This window comes from Chrysemys picta, chromosome 17, assembly GCF_011386835.1.
Source record: "Chrysemys picta bellii isolate R12L10 chromosome 17, ASM1138683v2, whole genome shotgun sequence".
Classification (NCBI taxonomy): Eukaryota; Metazoa; Chordata; order Testudines; family Emydidae; genus Chrysemys; species Chrysemys picta.
Window position 1 is genome coordinate 3,822,245 of NC_088807.1, and position 16,735 is coordinate 3,838,979.

The following is a 16,735-nucleotide window of genomic DNA, read 5'->3' on the forward strand; positions in this document are numbered from 1 at the left end:
TGGCCGAGGCCCGCCTGACGGGAAACGCGGCCGGGCCCCGCGGAGCGGCTCCGGGAGGAGGAGCTCGATGATGCGGGCAGGCGAGGCGGCGGGACCCCGGGCGGGCAGAGACTTCGCTCCGGAGACAGGCACCGGGGTAAACACCTACGGACGGACTCACGGGGCCCTGCTGCCGGGCAGTCTCACGGGAAGCGCGGCTCGGAAAGGCGCACTTCCGGGGAGAGAGCAGGGCATGCTGGGAGTTGTAGTGCCGGGAACGGCGCTCCCGGAACGTATTGCGCATGCACGCTAGCGGCGCGGTGTCTGACGGGAATTGCAGAAGCGGGGCCCGACGGGAAACGTCACTGGGGAGCGACGCATGCCGGGAGCCGTAGTTCTAGCCGTGTGAGGCGGGGCCAGCTGGACGAGGCGGGGAGCGCGCAATGCATGCTGGGAACTATAGTCACTGTATGGGTCGGGCGCGCGTGGTGCACCCTGGGAATCGTAGTTCGGGGAGGGGGGGGACGTGGTAGGCGCGGTGCATGCCGGGAGCCGCTGTCCCTGGTGCGGGGGCCGCGGTGCATGTCGGGAGGAAGCCGTAGTTGCTAGGGAAGATGGCGGCCCCCCAGCAGCCGCAGCAGGCCCCGTCGCAGGCCCCGGCGCCCGGGCCGCAGCTCACGCTCCAGGCGGGCCCGGGGCAGCAGCCCCAGCTGCAGACTCAGGCGGCCGCGCAGGCCCAGGCCCAAGCCCAGGCCGCCGCGCAGGCGCAGGACTTCGACCCCGTGCAGCGCTACAAGATGCTGATCCCGCAGCTGAAGGAGAGTCTGCAGGTGGGGGCGGGGCCAGGGGAAGGGGCGGGGCCTGAAGGGGCGGGGCCTACAGGTGGAGTCGAGGGGGCGGGGCCTACCGCTGGAGTTGAGGGGGAAGGTCTAAACAGGAGGGGGTGTGGCCTGACGGGGTGGAGGTGGAGCTTACGGGGGCGGTGGTGGAGGTATAAGGGGCAGGGGTGGGGCCCATGGGGTTGGGCATGCCTGAGAGGGGCGGGGTTACTGTGGATGGGAGGAGGTGGGGGCAGCAGCTGCTGCTGGGGTGGGCAGAGTTAAGGCTGTTCAGTGGGGCTATGGGCTGATGAGCACGGCGGGGGCCATTTCTGCGTTGCACAGGGTGGGAGCATGGCTGCGGTGCCCTTTAACCATCCGCACCGTGTGTTGGATGAAACGGTAACTCGCTATTTACTAGGTGTATTACAGTCGCGCCTAGAGCCGCCCTCACTCGTATCCAGGCCCCCATTGTGCCAGGCAGACCTAGTGAGAGGCAGGCTCTGCCCCCCAAGGGCTCCCAGTCCGACTACAGAGACAACTGGTAGGAGGAGAGAAGCATCATCAGCTCATTATTCCAGCAGATGGTGGAGTGAGGCCCAGCGAGGTGAATGCCCTGATGCTGCAGGCATGTGCTTCACCATAAGCCTGGGAATAACCCCCTTGATTCCAGTAGCAAGGCATTTCCTAGGTGCCCAAAATACGTGGTGGGGTGTTTGCCCGGTTAGAGGGTAAGTGACTTGTCCACAGGCACACAGGGCATCTGTAGCAGAGGCAGGAAGAGAATCCAGATTCATTCCAGTGCCTTAACCAGAAAGCCAGCTGCTTACAACGCTTAGATAAACAGTTGGTCGTCGTGATGGTTTGCCATTTGGTTTGTTCCTGTGTGGTCGCAAGGGCTTCACAGGCTGAAAGTCCAATGTCGGAACAGACTTAATGCTCCCATTGAATAGGGGGTCTGCCTGTGAGCTGCCTCCACCCCTCGGTTGGTGGGATTTTGTCCCAGATGTTATAAGCCACCCGGAGAATGGCGTTCACCGGAATGTCTCGCGGCATTCTGGCAACATGTCAGAAAAGCGTAAGACGTATGGCCCCAGAAGTCTGTAAACCAGAGCGACTGTAAACGTAAAAATCATTCCACTTTATACACAATATACGATGTTGGCATTTTGTGCGGAGAGACTCCAGCTTTGCCCAGTCTGAGCGATATAGCGTCCATGTTTCACAACTGTACGGAGAGGATACCGTTCGAATAGATCTGAACTTGGTTGTCGTGCCAAGGTGATGTTGATTCCCTATTCGTTGTAAATGACCCATGGCAGACGCTGTGATGCTTCGGCAGTTTCATTATTCAAAACGATTGGAGTCGTGGGTGGACCTGATCCTAAGTTTTGCATCTTCATCTTTGACCACGGAACACGGAGGCTGACCTTGGCCGCCAACTCCTCCGTTTGCTGGAGTGCCTCACTCTGTACTAGGAGAACCACGTCATCAGCAGAGGCAAGGTCTGAGAGCGAGAGATCACTGATCTGAATGCCCCGGGACCAGACGGAAAGCTGCTTTATGAGACCCATTGCCCGGCAAAAGAGCACAGGGGCCGAGACTCAGCCCGTCCTGATACCAGATACCGATTTAAAAGGTGCCAACATCCGATTCTCCCAGACGTACACGGGCAGTGGTTCCGTTATGCAGCTTGCTAATCAAGTCCCGTAGAGTGGCTGGGACACCTATGCCCTGTAAGGCCTTCCATAGCCTGACTTGGTCAACTGAATCAAACGCAGGCTTAAGATTGACGTACACCACGTGCAGGGGCTTCTTGAACTCGCATTGTACCTCCGACAACAAGTGGAGGGTGAAAATAGTGTCTGATGTGGACCTGTTCCCCGTAAAGCCTGACTGTTTGGGCCGACGCTTCTGATGTAGCCGGGGCTCCAAACACGCCAGCAGAATGTGCACACGCCCATTCCCTGGCACGGACAGCAAGGTGATCGGCCTGTACCTCTTGCATTCGCCCGTCAGACCCTTGCCCTTATAAAGCGAGATCACAATACCATGGTTGCAGGCGGTTGGCAAGGATCCAGGCAAAAGACAGCCAGAAGCCAGCCTGCCTCTCGTCAGTATTGACGTTGGAGGCAGTTGTGCCAGAACTGGTTACACAGTGGAGTGTTCTGTGTTGTAATAATAAAGTGGACTGAGAGTCGGAACAGTCTGTTCCTTATTGCATTGTTTCCCAAGGAGTTGGGTGTGCCCCCTGGAGGGGTACGAAGGACTAGCTAGGAATGGGATCCCTCCCAGTTTTTCTCCAGTTCCTCAATGTTCAGCGGCAGTCAAAAAAGCGAACAGAGTGTTGGGAATCAGTAAGAAAGGGATCGATAAGAAGACAGAAAATATCCTGTTGCCTCTATATAAATCCATGGTACGCCCACATCTTGAATACTGTGTGCAGATGTGGTCGCCCCATCTCAAAAAAGCTATATTGGAGTGGGAAAAGGTTCAGAAAAGGACAACAAAAATGACTAGGGGTACGGAGCAGCTTCCGTGTGAGGAGAGATTAATAAGATTGGGACTTTTCAGCTTGGAAAAGAGACTACTAAGGGGGGATATGATAGAGGTCTATAAAATCATGACTGGTGCAGAGAAAGTAAATAAGGAAGTGTTATTTACTGCTTCTCATAACACAAGAACTAGGGGTCACCAAATGAAATTAATAAGCAGTGGGTTTAAAACTAAGGGTACGTCTACGCTTACCGGAGGGTCCGGCGGCAGGCAATCGATGTTCTGGGATCGATTTATCGCGTCTGGTTTAGACGCGATAAATCGATCCCGGATCAATCCCGGAAGTGCTCGCCGCAGCTCGGCGAGAGGAGTACGTGGCATCGACGGGGGAGCCTCCCTGCCGCGTCTGGACCCGCGGTAAATTCGGACTAAGGTACTTCGAATTCAGCTACGTTATTAACGTAGCTGAATTTGCGTACCTTAGTCCAAAGTGGGGGGTTAGTGGGGACCAGGCCAAACAAAAGAACTTATGTCTTCACGCAGTCAACCTGTGAAACTCTTTGCCAGAGGATATTGTGAAGGCCAAGACTATAACAGGTTCAAAAAGAACTAGATAAGTCAGGGGTTCTCAAACTGGGGGTCGGGACCCCTCAGGGGGTCACGAGGTTATTACGTGGGGGGGTCCTGAGTTGTCCGCCTCCACCCCAAACACCGCTTTGCCTCCAGCATTTATAATGATGATAAATATATAAAAAAGTGTTTTAATTGATAAGGGAGGGCTCACACTCAGAGGCTTGCTACGTGAAAGGGGTCACCAGTACAAAAGTTTTAGAACTACTGAGATAAGTTCATAGAGGGTAGGTCCATCAATGGCTATTAGCCAGAATGGTCAGGGATGATGTCCCTAGCCTCTGTTTGCCAGAAGCTGGGAATGAGCGACAGGGGATGGATCACTTGATGATCACCTGTTCTGTTCATTCCCTCTGGGGCACCTGGCATTGGCCACTGTCGGAAGACAGGACGCTGGGCTAGATGGACCTTTGGTCTGACCCAGTATGGCCGTTCTTACGTTTAATTGACCAAAGTAAGTCTCTAGCTGCTACAGTTGCTGAGAAAACCTTCCGAACAGGAAGCAAGTGCAACCAATTTAGTGAAGTCCAACTGAGTCTGCAGAAAGCCTGAGCCAATTGCTGTGTGGTGGTGGGTTGAGCGAATGACTGGTGTAGAGAAAGTGACTAGGGAGGGCAGTGTGGTTTAGTCCATCTCATAACACAAGAACCAGGGGTCACCCGATGAAATTAATAGGCAGCAAAACCAACCAAAGGAAGTATTTCTTCACCCAACGCAGAGTCAACCTGTGGAACTCATTGCCATGGGATCCTATGAACGCCAAAAGTAGAACTGGGTTCAAAAAAGAATTAGACAAGTTCATGGAGAATAGATCCATCAATGGTTATTAGCTAAGACGGTGAGAGACACAACCTCATGCTCCGGGTGTCCCTAAACTGCCAGGAGCTTGTATTGGACGACGGGATGGATCACTCAATGATTGCCCTGTTCTAGTCATTCCCCCTGAAGCATCTGGCATTGGCCACTGTTAGTAGACAGGATACTGGACTAGCTTGACCATTCGTCTGGCTGTTCTTACGTCGGTGACTTGCCCTGTTAATATCAGTGGCTACGGTGTCTGGTGCTAATGGATGTCCTTTAAAACTGCCCATCGGCAACTTCTCGTGCTTTGAGCGCGGAAATGGAGGCTCACCTTACGACGCTCTAACCTACGTGTTGGCATTGAACAACGAGATTGAAAGGGGAAGGTTGAGGTAGCTTTTGCTTGCCTGACCAGAGCCTCTGCATGGGAAAACGCTACATGTCACGTTTCAGTTTCCAGGCTTAATCAACATTAAGAGAATGCCTTTTTTTAAAAACTAAAACCTACCTCGAGATTTCACATCCGTTTCTCAGCCCCCGTCTGAGTCAGGGAATTTGTTGCCCGGCATCATGGGGCTTTTTTAAAAAGGTTCATCTTAAAAAAAGCATTTTTTTAAAAACAAAATATTTACTTTTAAAGCAAAGTGAGTCATCCTTCTCCCAAAATAGAAACCCTGGGAGAATGAAACCAGGGCAGAATCTGTGTGTCATGTCAGAAAGCACTTGTGACTGAGATTCTGGTAAATGACTCAGCACTGGGTTAGATAATAATGTCAACATCTCAGAAACTGCAACGTTCAGATAAAATGGAACAGAACTTTAGCCCAAATTCCTCTTGTCAATATGCCATCTGGCCTGATTTGACTCAGCAAATTCCTGGACTAAGTTTGGTTAAGTTTGGTTCCAGTTCCTATTAGTCTTTCCCGACTTAGAGCCCCTAGATGTAAATCGCATTAACAAATCCACAAAAGCAGTATTGTTCGTATCAGGGGTCGGCAACCTTTCAGGAGTGGTGTGCCGAGACTTCATTTATTCACTCTAATTTAAGGTTTTGCGTGCCAGTCATACATGTTAACGTTTTTAGAAGGTCTCTTTCTATACGTCTATACTATAGAACTAAACTATTGTTGTATGTAAAGTCAATAAGGTTTTTAAAATGTTTAAGAAGCTTCATTTAAAATTAAATTAAAATGCAGAGCCCCCCGGACCGGTGGCCAGGACCCGGGCAGTGTGAGTGCCACCGAAAATCAGCTTGTGTGCCGCCTTTGGCACGTGTGCCATAGATTGCCTACCCCTGGTTCATATATTTCTTGCTTTTTCAAACAAGGAGACTGATATTGACCACCTGGATGGGGGAGTGAGGTTTAATTATTGTTCGTCAAATGCTTTGATTGGGGGTCTAGTGACTGGAGCAGGCAACTGGGGGTCAGCACGCCTTTGTTTCTGGCTTTGGGAGGGGAGTGGTGGCTAGTGGTTAAAGCAGAGTCCTTTTCACAGCTCTGGAATGGGTGACCTTGTGTGAATGGCTTCATGGCTCCCTGCCTCGGTTTAACGCCAGTGATTTGCTTTGAGATCCTAGAGGACTGCACTGCAGTGTGGTGTTCCATATTTAATGGCTGTTTCCTGCCAAAGCCAGGATTCTTGTGACGGCTGCGAGGGTCCCAAACACGGCATCGAGTCCCAACTCCGTTCCCAAAGCTAGCCAAGCAAAGGCGGGAGCGGCAGCTCCTGTCGCTTACCTTGCACCCTCTGACTCTTGCTTTCTCTCGCCCTCCAGAACCTGATGAAAATCGCGGCTCAGAATCTCATCCAGAACACGAACATCGATAACGGGCAGTGAGTATTCTCTCTCCTCCTCCCCGGGCAGGGCTAGCGTCTAACCCAGGAGCCAGAAGGCTTTCACCCGGGTCTTTAAACTTCCCAACGTCAAACGTTGTTCTGGTATCTAGCACCCAAACTTCCCGAAGTGGCTGTGGATGGCAGGCGCACCTTGTTCTGGGCACCTGATGGCTCCTATCGGTACCGTCTGGGAGAATGAAGCCCTGGGTGACTTGAATGGGTCACCCCAAATCAGTGCTGATTCGATCCCAGCGTAGCTGAGTAACGGCCCAACGCCCCCCCCCGCCTGACAGCTGCTGGAGGACGGGGGGGCACGTGACAGGAGTTAGCTGGGTCTAATTGGAAGGGGCACCCGCATGGACAAAACCCACTCTCTCTGCTGGCACTCGAGCCCCATCGTGGGCAGGTGTTACAGAGAGGCCAAGGACTGAATGGGGGACAGCGACTGAGCCCCCCCCCCCCCCCCCCATGCTAAAGAGGTGACCGTCTGCGGTGGGGGAGGCATATTGATGGGAGTGTGGAAGAGGGGAGGGTTTGCCCTTTGTAGGGGTCACCCCAAGACTCATTAGCGTGTCCCCTTTAAAGATGAGGTGGGCTATACACGCTTTCCAGCCCGCTTTACCATCCTCTCTGTTTCTCTGCTGGAGACTCCGCCCCTTCCGCGTCCGCTTGCCCCACCCCCTTCACTGTAAATACTCTGGAATCCGGCGGCATTGCCCCATCTTGCTGTGCATTGGGGCGGGGCAATGTTCCCCAGGGGTACCCAGGGTTGGGAGGCACCTCAGCACCACCTGCCCTTAGTGTGAAGCAGCTTGTCTGGCCCGGCTATGGTTCAGCTCCCTGAATCCACCAGCCTCTGGCAGCACAATCCCTGCCCTCCTCGCGCTCTCTGGAGCAGCAGACACACGCCAACCCCCAAGTCCTCGGCGAGGGCCCAGGACGTTCCCAGACTCCCAGGCCCGCTGTTCCCACAGGAACCGTGCACAGCCGCTCGTAAGATGCCACTCAGGCCCAGCACGTTGCTCAACACCCCCTCACTCCGCTATCTTGGTAGGGACAGCGAGAAGTTGTTTATCATCAAAGCTCAGAGGATGTTGGAAACACGGTTACATATCAAATAAACCCTTAACGCGCCTCGGAGAGTCTAAACTCAACAGGTTAAACCTTCTGTCTGCGGAAGTTTGATCTCCCCTGAAGTTCTCTGCAGCGTTTTCAACCAAGCTGCCAGAAAAGGCCCCTTTTCATAGAACAAAACTGCCGTCCTTTTTCTTCCTCGGTGAAGGGTGCCGGCTTGTCTTCTCTGTGCCCCCAAAGATTGTCAAACAGCCCTTGATGTGCATCCAGCTGATAAGGTCCCTCCCCGTGCTGTCTTTCTCTTCCTGTTAAATCCCCGCAAGCCAGTGATGGGATCCTGCACAATGTACTTGTTAACAGGTAGATGGATCGAGAGGGCCTGTCTGAGAGGAAACCTGTTTTTCACCGTTGCTGGTGACCAGTACCTTGATCCAGACTTGAAGAATGTATTTGGAGTACATATAGATGCATAGATTCTGCACCTACATTTCCCCAATGATATTGATGAACACTGGGACACCAGCTTTCATGTGGGAGCTCACGTGACGCTCTTTGGTGAACCAGAATGTACATAGCAGACTCAAGAAATTCTTGTGTCTCCGTTGCCAGTTGAGGTTCATGGGTCACAGGGGGGACTCCCAGCCTGTGGACCAGCAGTCCCAGCAGAGGATCGGTCCCATTCTGCCTGCCCTCTCTTGTGGGGCCTCATCCCTGACCCAGGAGGTGCTGGGGTTTGGGTCTGCCTGCCTTCCTCGGAGTTGAGTACCACGGCTGCCTCGTCACGGGTCCTGTCATTTCAGGAAAAGCAACGACGGGTTGGTGCAGCGCTTCGACAAGAGCCTGGAGGAGTTCTACGCCCTGTGCGACCAGCTGGAGCTGTGCCTGGTGAGTTACAGTGCTTCATGGGAGTTGTAGTTTTGATGGCGTCATGTCCCCATTCTCCTCCATAGGCCGGGGGTCCCCAGCTGGACTCAGTGTCCCATGATGCACCCACGAGGCAATTGCCTCACTGCAGTTGCTGGCTGTGGTGCATCATGGGAGATGGAGGCTGTCCGGAAAGCCCGGCCCATAGAGAAGGAGGCTATGAAGCAACCAAACTGCGTCTCCCATGTTGCCCGCTTCTGCAGTGATGCAATCACCTCGCGCCATGAGACATGGTGCCTCATGGGAGATGTAGTCCTACCCCGTCTGAAATGTTTCAAATGTTTTTTATTCCAAGTGGCTGTCTGAAAATTTCCTTTAATTTTACTTAAAACTGCGTTGATCGACCCCAACTAACCTTTTTTAGTTCTTGATTTGCCGAAGTTTAAAAAAAAACAACCTACATTTTATTTATTTATTTTATTTTACTTCAGCATTGCCAGAGAGCCAAAAAATCCGTCATTTGCCCTGCTCTGACTATGTGGCTCTGTCTCCCTCCCGTGGCTGGGTCAGGCAGAGCAGTTCAAGCTACGGGCTTGATGGTTAATGGTCCTTTTAGTTCAGACAGTGGAGTCTTCCACTGTTCGTTCTAGGCACTGTGGGCTTGGTCCCTACAGGGGACCCTGCCGTGGGCGTCACTACACATCTCTTTAGGGAGTATCGATCTTAGCCATTGACACGGGGCTCTGCAGCCGTAAACAAAGACGTGGGCCCTGCCCCGGCGAGTTCAGCGGGAAGGCTGAGGCCTGAACAGCCATGGAGACTAAGCACTCGCTCTGGCCTCTACTGAAGGGGGCCTTTTCTGGGGCAGCGGCCTCCAGGGGCGGGGGGCGTTGTGGGGACGGCTGGGAGAGGTGGCTTTGAAGGAAGAGGAGCGTCTGTCAGAAGATGATGTGGTAGGACGTCCCAGGCATAGGGAGTAGGGTGATGGGAGGGCTCAGAGCAAGGGGAAGGGAGGGGGTGGGAGCTGTGGGGCTTGGAGAAATGAGCACAGATGCACTGTGGGTACAGGCAAGAGTGTGAATGCAAAGAGGCTAAATGTGATGTGGGAGGGGTCATTGATGTTGATCTGTCCAGGGGCAGGTTAGAGGCTAGAGGGACGATTGCTCTGACCAAGGCCGGAGGGCGCGTGGCCGTACCCATGTGCTCATTGTTTCCCTCCCCTTCCAGCGGCTGGCCTACGAATGCCTGTCCCAGAGCTTCGACAGCACCAAGCATTCCCCCAACCTGGTGCCGACGGCCACCAAACCCGATGCGGTGCAGACCGAGAGCCTGCCCTACACCCAGTACCTAAGCATGATCAAATCCCAGATCTCCTGCGCCAAGGACATCCACAACGCCCTGCTGGAGTGCTCCAACAAGATCACCGGCAAGATCCCCGCCCAAGGGGGGCCATAGCCCACGGCGCCGGCACAGTTGTTGCTCCTGCTCGGCAGCCGGCGTGGTTTGAAGGAGACTTGGATCGTTTCCAGGCCGGCACCGTGTCAGCCGGTGAAACTTTACAAACTTGCATCTGACCCATGGCCTGTTTCATGTCCTCTGAATTCCCTGCCTGGGTAGATGGTCTCGTTTGTATCGAGAGTGAAACGAACGTCCCTGGTCCGCTTTCTCCTCTAACTCCCTCTGGTCTTACTCCTTCCCTCCCCGCCCTACCAGTTCTCATGTTCCCTCCTTTCCCCCTCACCTTTCTCACATCTCCTAGGCCTGATCCTCAGCTGCCATCAGTCGTCAGACCTTCGCCGAGCTCACTGTTGCGACGCTAGCCTATGCCACCCGGTGGCTTGGCCCACGTACATTCAGAATGCATTAGCCCTGCTAAAACTGACTCACCTAGCACAGGATCTACTTGCTGAAGTCTCCCTTGCCAGGGCCTAAGCCCCCTCCACTCCCCTTTGACTTCAGGAGGGGTCGAGGAGACCTGAGATTGTGCTGCTAATGAAGTGAGGAGGATCAGACAGAATCTTTCTCTGCCATCAAATTAAAACTTCCCCCCCACCCCAGGTGAATGGGCTGGATTGTAGCTTTCCAGGTTGATGGGTGTATTATTTATTTTTCTTAAACAGTAACCCTTTCAAAGAAATGCCATTGAGTTAAAACAAGCCCCGGTGTTAATTTCCTCCTGCCATCACAGTGACTTTACCTCACTGTAACCCTTCTGTCCTTTGAGACATTTCTCTCCTGACCTGCGTGGAGCAAGAGGGGAATCGGACTCCAGCTCATTTCAAGCTTGTTAATGATAACGCCTTTGATCCTTTAAAACAGAGGGCTGGACTGTGATTCCGTTCACACCAGCGTAAAGCAGAAGTAACGAACAGAATTATCTCTGCGTCAGACTGGCATAAAACCTAAAGGAGAATCAGATCCAAAGAGTGAATTAAAACAACTTTGATTCCGTTTGTTTCCCTATATTCGTCAGACTGATTCTAGCTTGGTCAGTTTCACTTTCCATTTCTAGTCAGTTTCACTTTCTCTCTCCCTTCCCAATTTGCTCCAGGGAGCTGAATTTTACTCCTGGGGGGAATTCTGCACCACTGAGCATGTGCAGAATTCCTGTTCCCCGCAGATTGTTTTTTTGTTTTGTTTCCCCGCAGAGCGATAGATTCTGAAAAGGAAGCCACAAGAGGGGTCACATGTCCCTCCCTGGCAGCAGTCCCAAGCGGCCACATGGGAGCAGCTGGGAGAAATGTAAATCACTGCTGCAGGGTGATGCCCCACCTCCGTGCAGCCCCAGTGCGCGCCCCTTGCCGCACATGCCCTGCAGAGGCGTGGGGCTGATGCAAGCAGCTGTGGGAAGCTGCGAGGAGCCCCGGGTTTCACACTGGAGGTCAGCTCGCGGCGCACACCCCAGCCCCAGGCGGCGCTCTTACCTGCAGCACCACACAGGCAGGTCCCCTCCTCCAGGAGCCGGAATTCTCTGGCTGCAACTCCCGCGGTCAGTTTCCACCCCTGCCCTAGGGCCTCTGGGGGTGGGGCAAGCAAGCAAGAAGATGGGATGGGGGAGCACAAGTCCCTAGAGGTGGTGGTGGGAGGGGGGAAGAAGCAGAGGGTGCACAGGGCTCCCAGTGACCGGGAGGGTGTTGGAGCTGGGCGGGGGGGGGGGGGAGAGTCAATCTCAGGGGAAGAGAGAGGTGAGGGCATAGGGCTGGGCCCTGAGGGAGGGGGGCAGTGAGCATAGGAGGAGCAGTTGAGGTGGCACAGTCCCTGTGGCAAGGAGCCCGAGGGGGAGGGAGCTGAAGAAGAGTGGGGGACTAGGAGCAGCTAAGTGGGTTTTGGGAGCACGTTCCCCTCTTCCTGGGAAGAGACTTGGGACAGACCCCCCCTAAGCTGATGCCTTCGCTCAGCTGACCAATCTGCTCTCTACCTTCCTCCCCATCTCTCCTACTCCAGGGTGACTTAGACCTTGGTCCTGCAGTGAAGATCCATGCAGGCGCAGGGGTTTCTTTAACTTTACTCCGGGGGGAGTCTTTTTTGCGCTCTGTATTGTTCCAGACATACTTGCTGACAGGGATTTTGAAATAAATTCCCCCAAATCATTGAAACTGGCAGGATCATATTGTGTTATTTTGACAAATAAAATATGCAGAATTTTAAAAGACTGTGCGCAGCATTTTTCATTTTTTGGTGCAGAATTCCCCCCGGAGCAGAATTTGGGCTCTTCAAATTACAAGGTGTGGTTTTAAATCTAAATCAAGAAGGACAATGAGTTTCACACACACTTTGGGGCTTTTTTTTTTTTTTTAAAGAAATCAAACATTTCCTATTCGGGTTTTTCTAAAACCTTTTTTAAATTAAACCATGACATGGATTTAGCAGCGGGGCCGCGTTCTAAGCCCCAAGGAGTAAATCCACTGTCTCCCATTGAAATCAACAAGCACGTGGTGGATTTCCTCTGGCGATTTAACAGATCGGAACCTCGCCCGCAGGTTTCTTGTCATCGTTGTTCTAATAAAAGTTCTGACCTGTCTCTTTGCAGTGGGTGTGAGGGTTGGTTTCAAAAAGCTGATGCGTGATGTTGCTTCTCTCATGCTCTGTCACTGCTGGGGGCAGAGCCCCGGCCTAGTACCCTTCCTTGAAATGTGAGATTGTAGTCCAACTGCCCTAGGCCCTGAAAAACCAGGGGTGAACTGTCCTATGCCCACTCCCCCGGAGTTCCACCTACCCAGGCGTGCTTTGGTTCACAGTTTGACCCACTGGGGAGCATGTGGCCCATAAAGCAAGGGACTCTGCACCCGACGACAGCCTGGAGAGGGCAGGAGGGGCCTGTCTGCCCGAGAAAGTGACTGATCTATCCCGCAGTAGTCATATCCTGCAAACAAGATCGAGATCTTCAAAGGTATTTAGGACCTTAACTGCCCCTGTCATCGGTAGGAGTTAAGCACCTAGCTAACTCTGAGGATCAACTCCCACAGGTCGAGTGCTGAAATGTCTTTGGAGGATCTCAGCCCGTGTTCCTTGCTTGGCAGGCCATTTGGGCAGCCAGCCAATCCTGCGTTCTTCAAAAGGATGCAGCTCCGGGGCTCTTAATGAGGGATGGAGGGAGGAAGGCGTCTCCCCTGATAAGGGCTCGGGGAAAAATCCACCTGCCAACCCCAGCTCCCCTCGTCTTCGGCTGCAGCTGGTGCTTTCTGGGAATCTGGCCCAGAGCCGCTCGCCTTCAGCAGCCGCTTTAGAAAACGCTGCCCTCAGCCCGCTCCAGGAAGTGGGCGTGGGCTAGCCCGAGCGGGCCCTGCGGCTAGGGACGAGCGGGGATTGGGCCCAGAGTTGACTTCGCTAAGCCAGACTCTTAACAAGCCTAGAACCCGGATCCCTTTGTGGATCTGCTGTAACAAGGGTGCGTTTCAGTCCTCCTCCCTGCAACCCTGGAAGGAGATGAGTCTCCTGGGGGCGATTGCCCCTGGCTTTTGGCCAGCGGTCACCCAGTCCCCAGCCGGCTGTGCTCGGGACAGGGTCTTCTATGCTCTTGCTGTCCACTGATGCAAAGGTCCATTCACAGCAGCTGATCTGCCAGAACTAGGCAGGATCAACTGGGTCTGGGCTTCCTGGGGCAAAGGGCATAGCCCAAGATGCAAGAGAAGGTTGTGGGGCCCACTGGGATTATTTAGTCTCCAGAAGAGAAGAGTGAGGGGGGATTTGATAGCAGCCTTCAACTACCTGAAGGGGGGCTCCAAAGAGGCTGGAGCTCGGCTGTTCTCAGTGATGGTAGATGACAGAACAAGGAGCAATGGTCTCAAGTTGCAGTGGGGGAGGTTTAGGTTGGCTATTAGGAAACACTATTTCACTAGGAGGGTGGTGAAGCACTGGAATGGGTTCCCTAGGGAGGTGGTGGAATCTCCATCCTTAGAGGTTTTTAAGGTCCGGCTTGACAAAGCCCTGGCTGGGATGATTTAGTTGGGGTTGGTCCTGCTTTGAGCAGGGGGTTGGACTAGATACCTCCTGAGGTCCCTTCCAACCCTGATATTCTATGATTCTATGCTCATGTGAGGTAGGGTGGCTGGTTGATCCACCCCCTAGGGGGCAGAGAATAGCCACGGGGCAGTGCGCTCTGGCCACACTCCCGATCCACCCCCTGTGCTGGGCCCCGTATGCCCAGCTCCACGCTGGCTGGGGAGATCCCCTGCACAGGTGAGAGTCTCGGGGGGCCGTTTCCACCCATGTTGAAGGCCCCCGTGCTGCCGGATCCCCTCCCTGCGGCTTGGCGGGGCCCCGGGTGGCTTTGGCCGACGTCTTTGTTCCTTGACCTCGAGCGTTTCAGAGCGACACGACCGGGAAGCTGGGCTTTGAGGAGTTCAAGTATTTGTGGGGGAACGTCAAGAAGTGGCAGGTAGAGAGGTGGGGGGAGGGGGGCGGCTATCACGCATGGCTTAGACCCGACAGTACCCCCCCCCCCCGGGCGTAGGGACAGGAGGGGGAACGAGAGACCTTGGGGATCCCAGTCGGGGATCTTTTTAAGAGCGCTGGACTCTAAGGAGCCTTCCCGGCTGGAATTGACGTGCGTCACGTTCAGCCCTGCGTGTGGGGGGGCTTTGCTGCTGCATTGCCTTCTGGGTACCCAGAATTCCCAGCGCCACTCCCCTGCCTACCTGCCAGAGGTACCGGGGGTGTCCAGCAGGGGGGTAGCTGGCATCCAAACAGTCCCCTCCTTGGGGCAGAGTTAAGGGGCTGCGTTGCCTGTGATGTTCCCGCCGCCCCCGCTCCCTCCATCACCCAGCGTTCTGGGGAGGGGCTGCCATTTTAGTGTGTGGGGGGGTGTCTCTCTCGTGTCTCTCCTGCCCCCCATGTGCCACTTGAGCGGTGGGGTGGTGGTTTCTTATTTCCCTTCCCCGCTCTGCCGTTCTCGGGGGTGATCTCGGCTTCTGTTCCCTTCCCCCCTCGCTCATATCTGCCATCTCTCTGCCTATGGCCCCCCTCCCTGCCCAGTCCCAATCTGCGGCTGTGTGTTTGTGCTGGGGGGGTACTTTCTTATCCCATAACCAACTTGTCCCCCCCTCCCCCCCGCAGTGTGTCTACAAACAGTACGACACGGACCGATCCGGCACCATCGGGAGCAGCGAGCTGCCAGGCGCCTTCGAGGCGGCGGGTAAGGAGCCGCTGAGGGGTGGGATTGGCGGCGGGGTGGGGGGACGGGGACCCACAAGGGCTGTCTCAGGTGGATGGGGAGTGACTGTCTCTCCCCCCACTCCCCCCAGGCTTCCGGCTGAACGAGCAGCTGTATCAGATGATCGTGCGCAGGTACTCAGACGAGAACGGCCACATGGACTTCGACAACTTCATCAGCTGCCTGGTTCACCTGGACGCCATGTTTCGAAAGTGGCCTGCGGTCGGTCCTGGGGATGGGGAGGGGGGGCGGGTTCTGGGGTCCTCTGCCCCCCCCTCCCCTCCATCCGCCCCTCCCACCCCTACCTCTAGTGTGAGCTGGGCCCCGCCCATCTGGGTTTTGCTCCATGTGTGTACAGCGCCTGGCACAATGGGGGCCTAGTCCATGACGCGAGCTCCTAGGTGCTACCGTAATACACCTAATCGCGCTAGAAGGTACTAGTGCCATGATGGGCCCCTACGTGCTACCGTAATACAACTAATGGCCATAAAAGTGTACAGCGCCTGGCACCAGGGGTGTGTGCACTGCTGCCCCCTTCTGGCTGGGATCGGGATCGCTCAGCTGTGTTTCCTAGCTCCCTCTGCTGCTAACAGCCGATGAATATCCTCGGAGAGCAGCTAGGAGGGGAGTTCAAATCCCTCCGGCATCAAGGCCGCCTCTCCCGGGGCGTTTTCCCCCGGGCGGTGGTGGGGGTCTGTGCCCATAACCCCTCCTGCAATGAGGCGGCAGCGGCAGGGCCGGGAAGAGGACGTCCAGTTCTTGGCAGGTTCCTGCGGTTGGAAAAGGCAGGTTGCATCACAGCAGAATTTTCAGGGCCGAAGCCCCGGAACCGGGGGCCCCCCGCTCCCGCTGGTCGCGGTCAGGGAGGGGGAAGCTGCATCCGGTGGCTGGGCGGGGGGAAGGAGGGATGAGCCCCTCGCAGGGAGGGAACGCTCTGTCCTAGGCCAGCGTGGCCTCCCCTCCCTGCCAAACCCGGGAACAGCAGTGAGCTCTTGGAAACAGGAACCAGCTGCCAAACTCCAACCCAGCAGCAGGGCGGGAACAAGGAGCCAAGCCACTTTGGAGACAGGCCAGACCAGATTGCACAGTCAGTGGAGTAAATCCGGAGTCACTCCCTGACTGGCTTCAGTGCCGCCTGGGCCAGATTCTGATCACAGTCAGTGGGGTAAATCCGGAGTCACCCCCCAACTAGCTTCAGTGCAGCCCAGGCCAGATTCTGATCACAGTGATGTAAATCCGGAGTCACTCCCTAACTGGCTTCAGTGCAACCCGGGCCAGATTCTGATCTCAGTTGTACCTTTGTGTGAACAGGAGTTGCCACACAGATGTCAGTGGAGTGACTATAGCTTCCGATCCTGTTTCCGTCAGCGTGAAAGCTGGAGTAACTCCACCAGGACAGATCCTGCTCCGAGGTATCCCCATGTGTAAACCTAGAGAGAGTCCACTGGAGCAAAGGCCAGGTGCTGATCTCATTCCCATACCTTCCCCCTGGGTCGCTCCCTCCCTGTGCTGTGTGTTAATAACTAACGAGACCTGTTCCGGCCTCCTGGCATGTGGGCCAGTAGCATTTTCCTCATTTTAT

General features: G+C 54.8%; 2 protein-coding genes across 4 annotated transcripts; both read left to right on the forward strand.

Moving 5' to 3' along the window:
• The first annotated feature begins 4 nt into the window (after positions 1-4).
• Positions 5-12,154, forward strand: MED29 (mediator complex subunit 29). Of its 3 annotated transcripts, none has more exons than XM_024109814.3 (4): positions 5-136; positions 6,502-6,560; positions 8,438-8,522; positions 9,729-12,154. In XM_024109814.3, the coding sequence occupies exons 1-4, from the start codon at positions 68-70 to the stop codon at positions 9,954-9,956; spliced, it is 441 nt and encodes a 146-aa protein (XP_023965582.1). In that variant the 5' UTR covers positions 5-67; the 3' UTR covers positions 9,957-12,154. The 3 variants fall into 3 exon arrangements, with proteins under 3 accessions (XP_023965582.1, XP_005293235.1, XP_065427502.1); XM_005293178.5 differs by lacking the exon at positions 5-136 and adding an exon at positions 520-809; XM_065571430.1 differs by lacking the exon at positions 5-136 and adding an exon at positions 1,056-1,199.
• Positions 12,155-14,140: 1,986 nt separating this feature from the next.
• On the forward strand, positions 14,141-16,493 carry LOC135976401 (calpain small subunit 1-like). The gene is made up of 5 exons (XM_065571816.1): positions 14,141-14,180; positions 14,303-14,379; positions 15,057-15,135; positions 15,245-15,379; positions 16,465-16,493. The coding sequence occupies exons 1-5, from the start codon at positions 14,141-14,143 to the stop codon at positions 16,491-16,493; spliced, it is 360 nt and encodes a 119-aa protein (XP_065427888.1).
• The last annotated feature ends 242 nt before the right edge of the window (positions 16,494-16,735 follow it).

Excerpts from the sequence above, each read along its gene's own strand:
- MED29 (XM_005293178.5), top strand. The coding sequence starts at position 594 with ATGGCGGCCCCCCAGCAGCCGCAGCAGGCCCCGTCGCAGGCCCCGGCG. Across the intron at positions 810-6,501 it reads AGCTGAAGGAGAGTCTGCAG|AACCTGATGAAAATCGCGGC; the intron begins GTGGGGGCGGGG and ends CTCGCCCTCCAG. Across the intron at positions 6,561-8,437 it reads ACGAACATCGATAACGGGCA|GAAAAGCAACGACGGGTTGG; the intron begins GTGAGTATTCTC and ends CTGTCATTTCAG.
- LOC135976401 (XM_065571816.1), top strand. The coding sequence starts at position 14,141 with ATGCCCAGCTCCACGCTGGCTGGGGAGATCCCCTGCACAG. Across the intron at positions 14,380-15,056 it reads GGAACGTCAAGAAGTGGCAG|TGTGTCTACAAACAGTACGA; the intron begins GTAGAGAGGTGG and ends TCCCCCCCGCAG. Across the intron at positions 15,380-16,464 it reads TCGAAAGTGGCCTGCGGTCG|GAGTTGCCACACAGATGTCA; the intron begins GTCCTGGGGATG and ends TTGTGTGAACAG.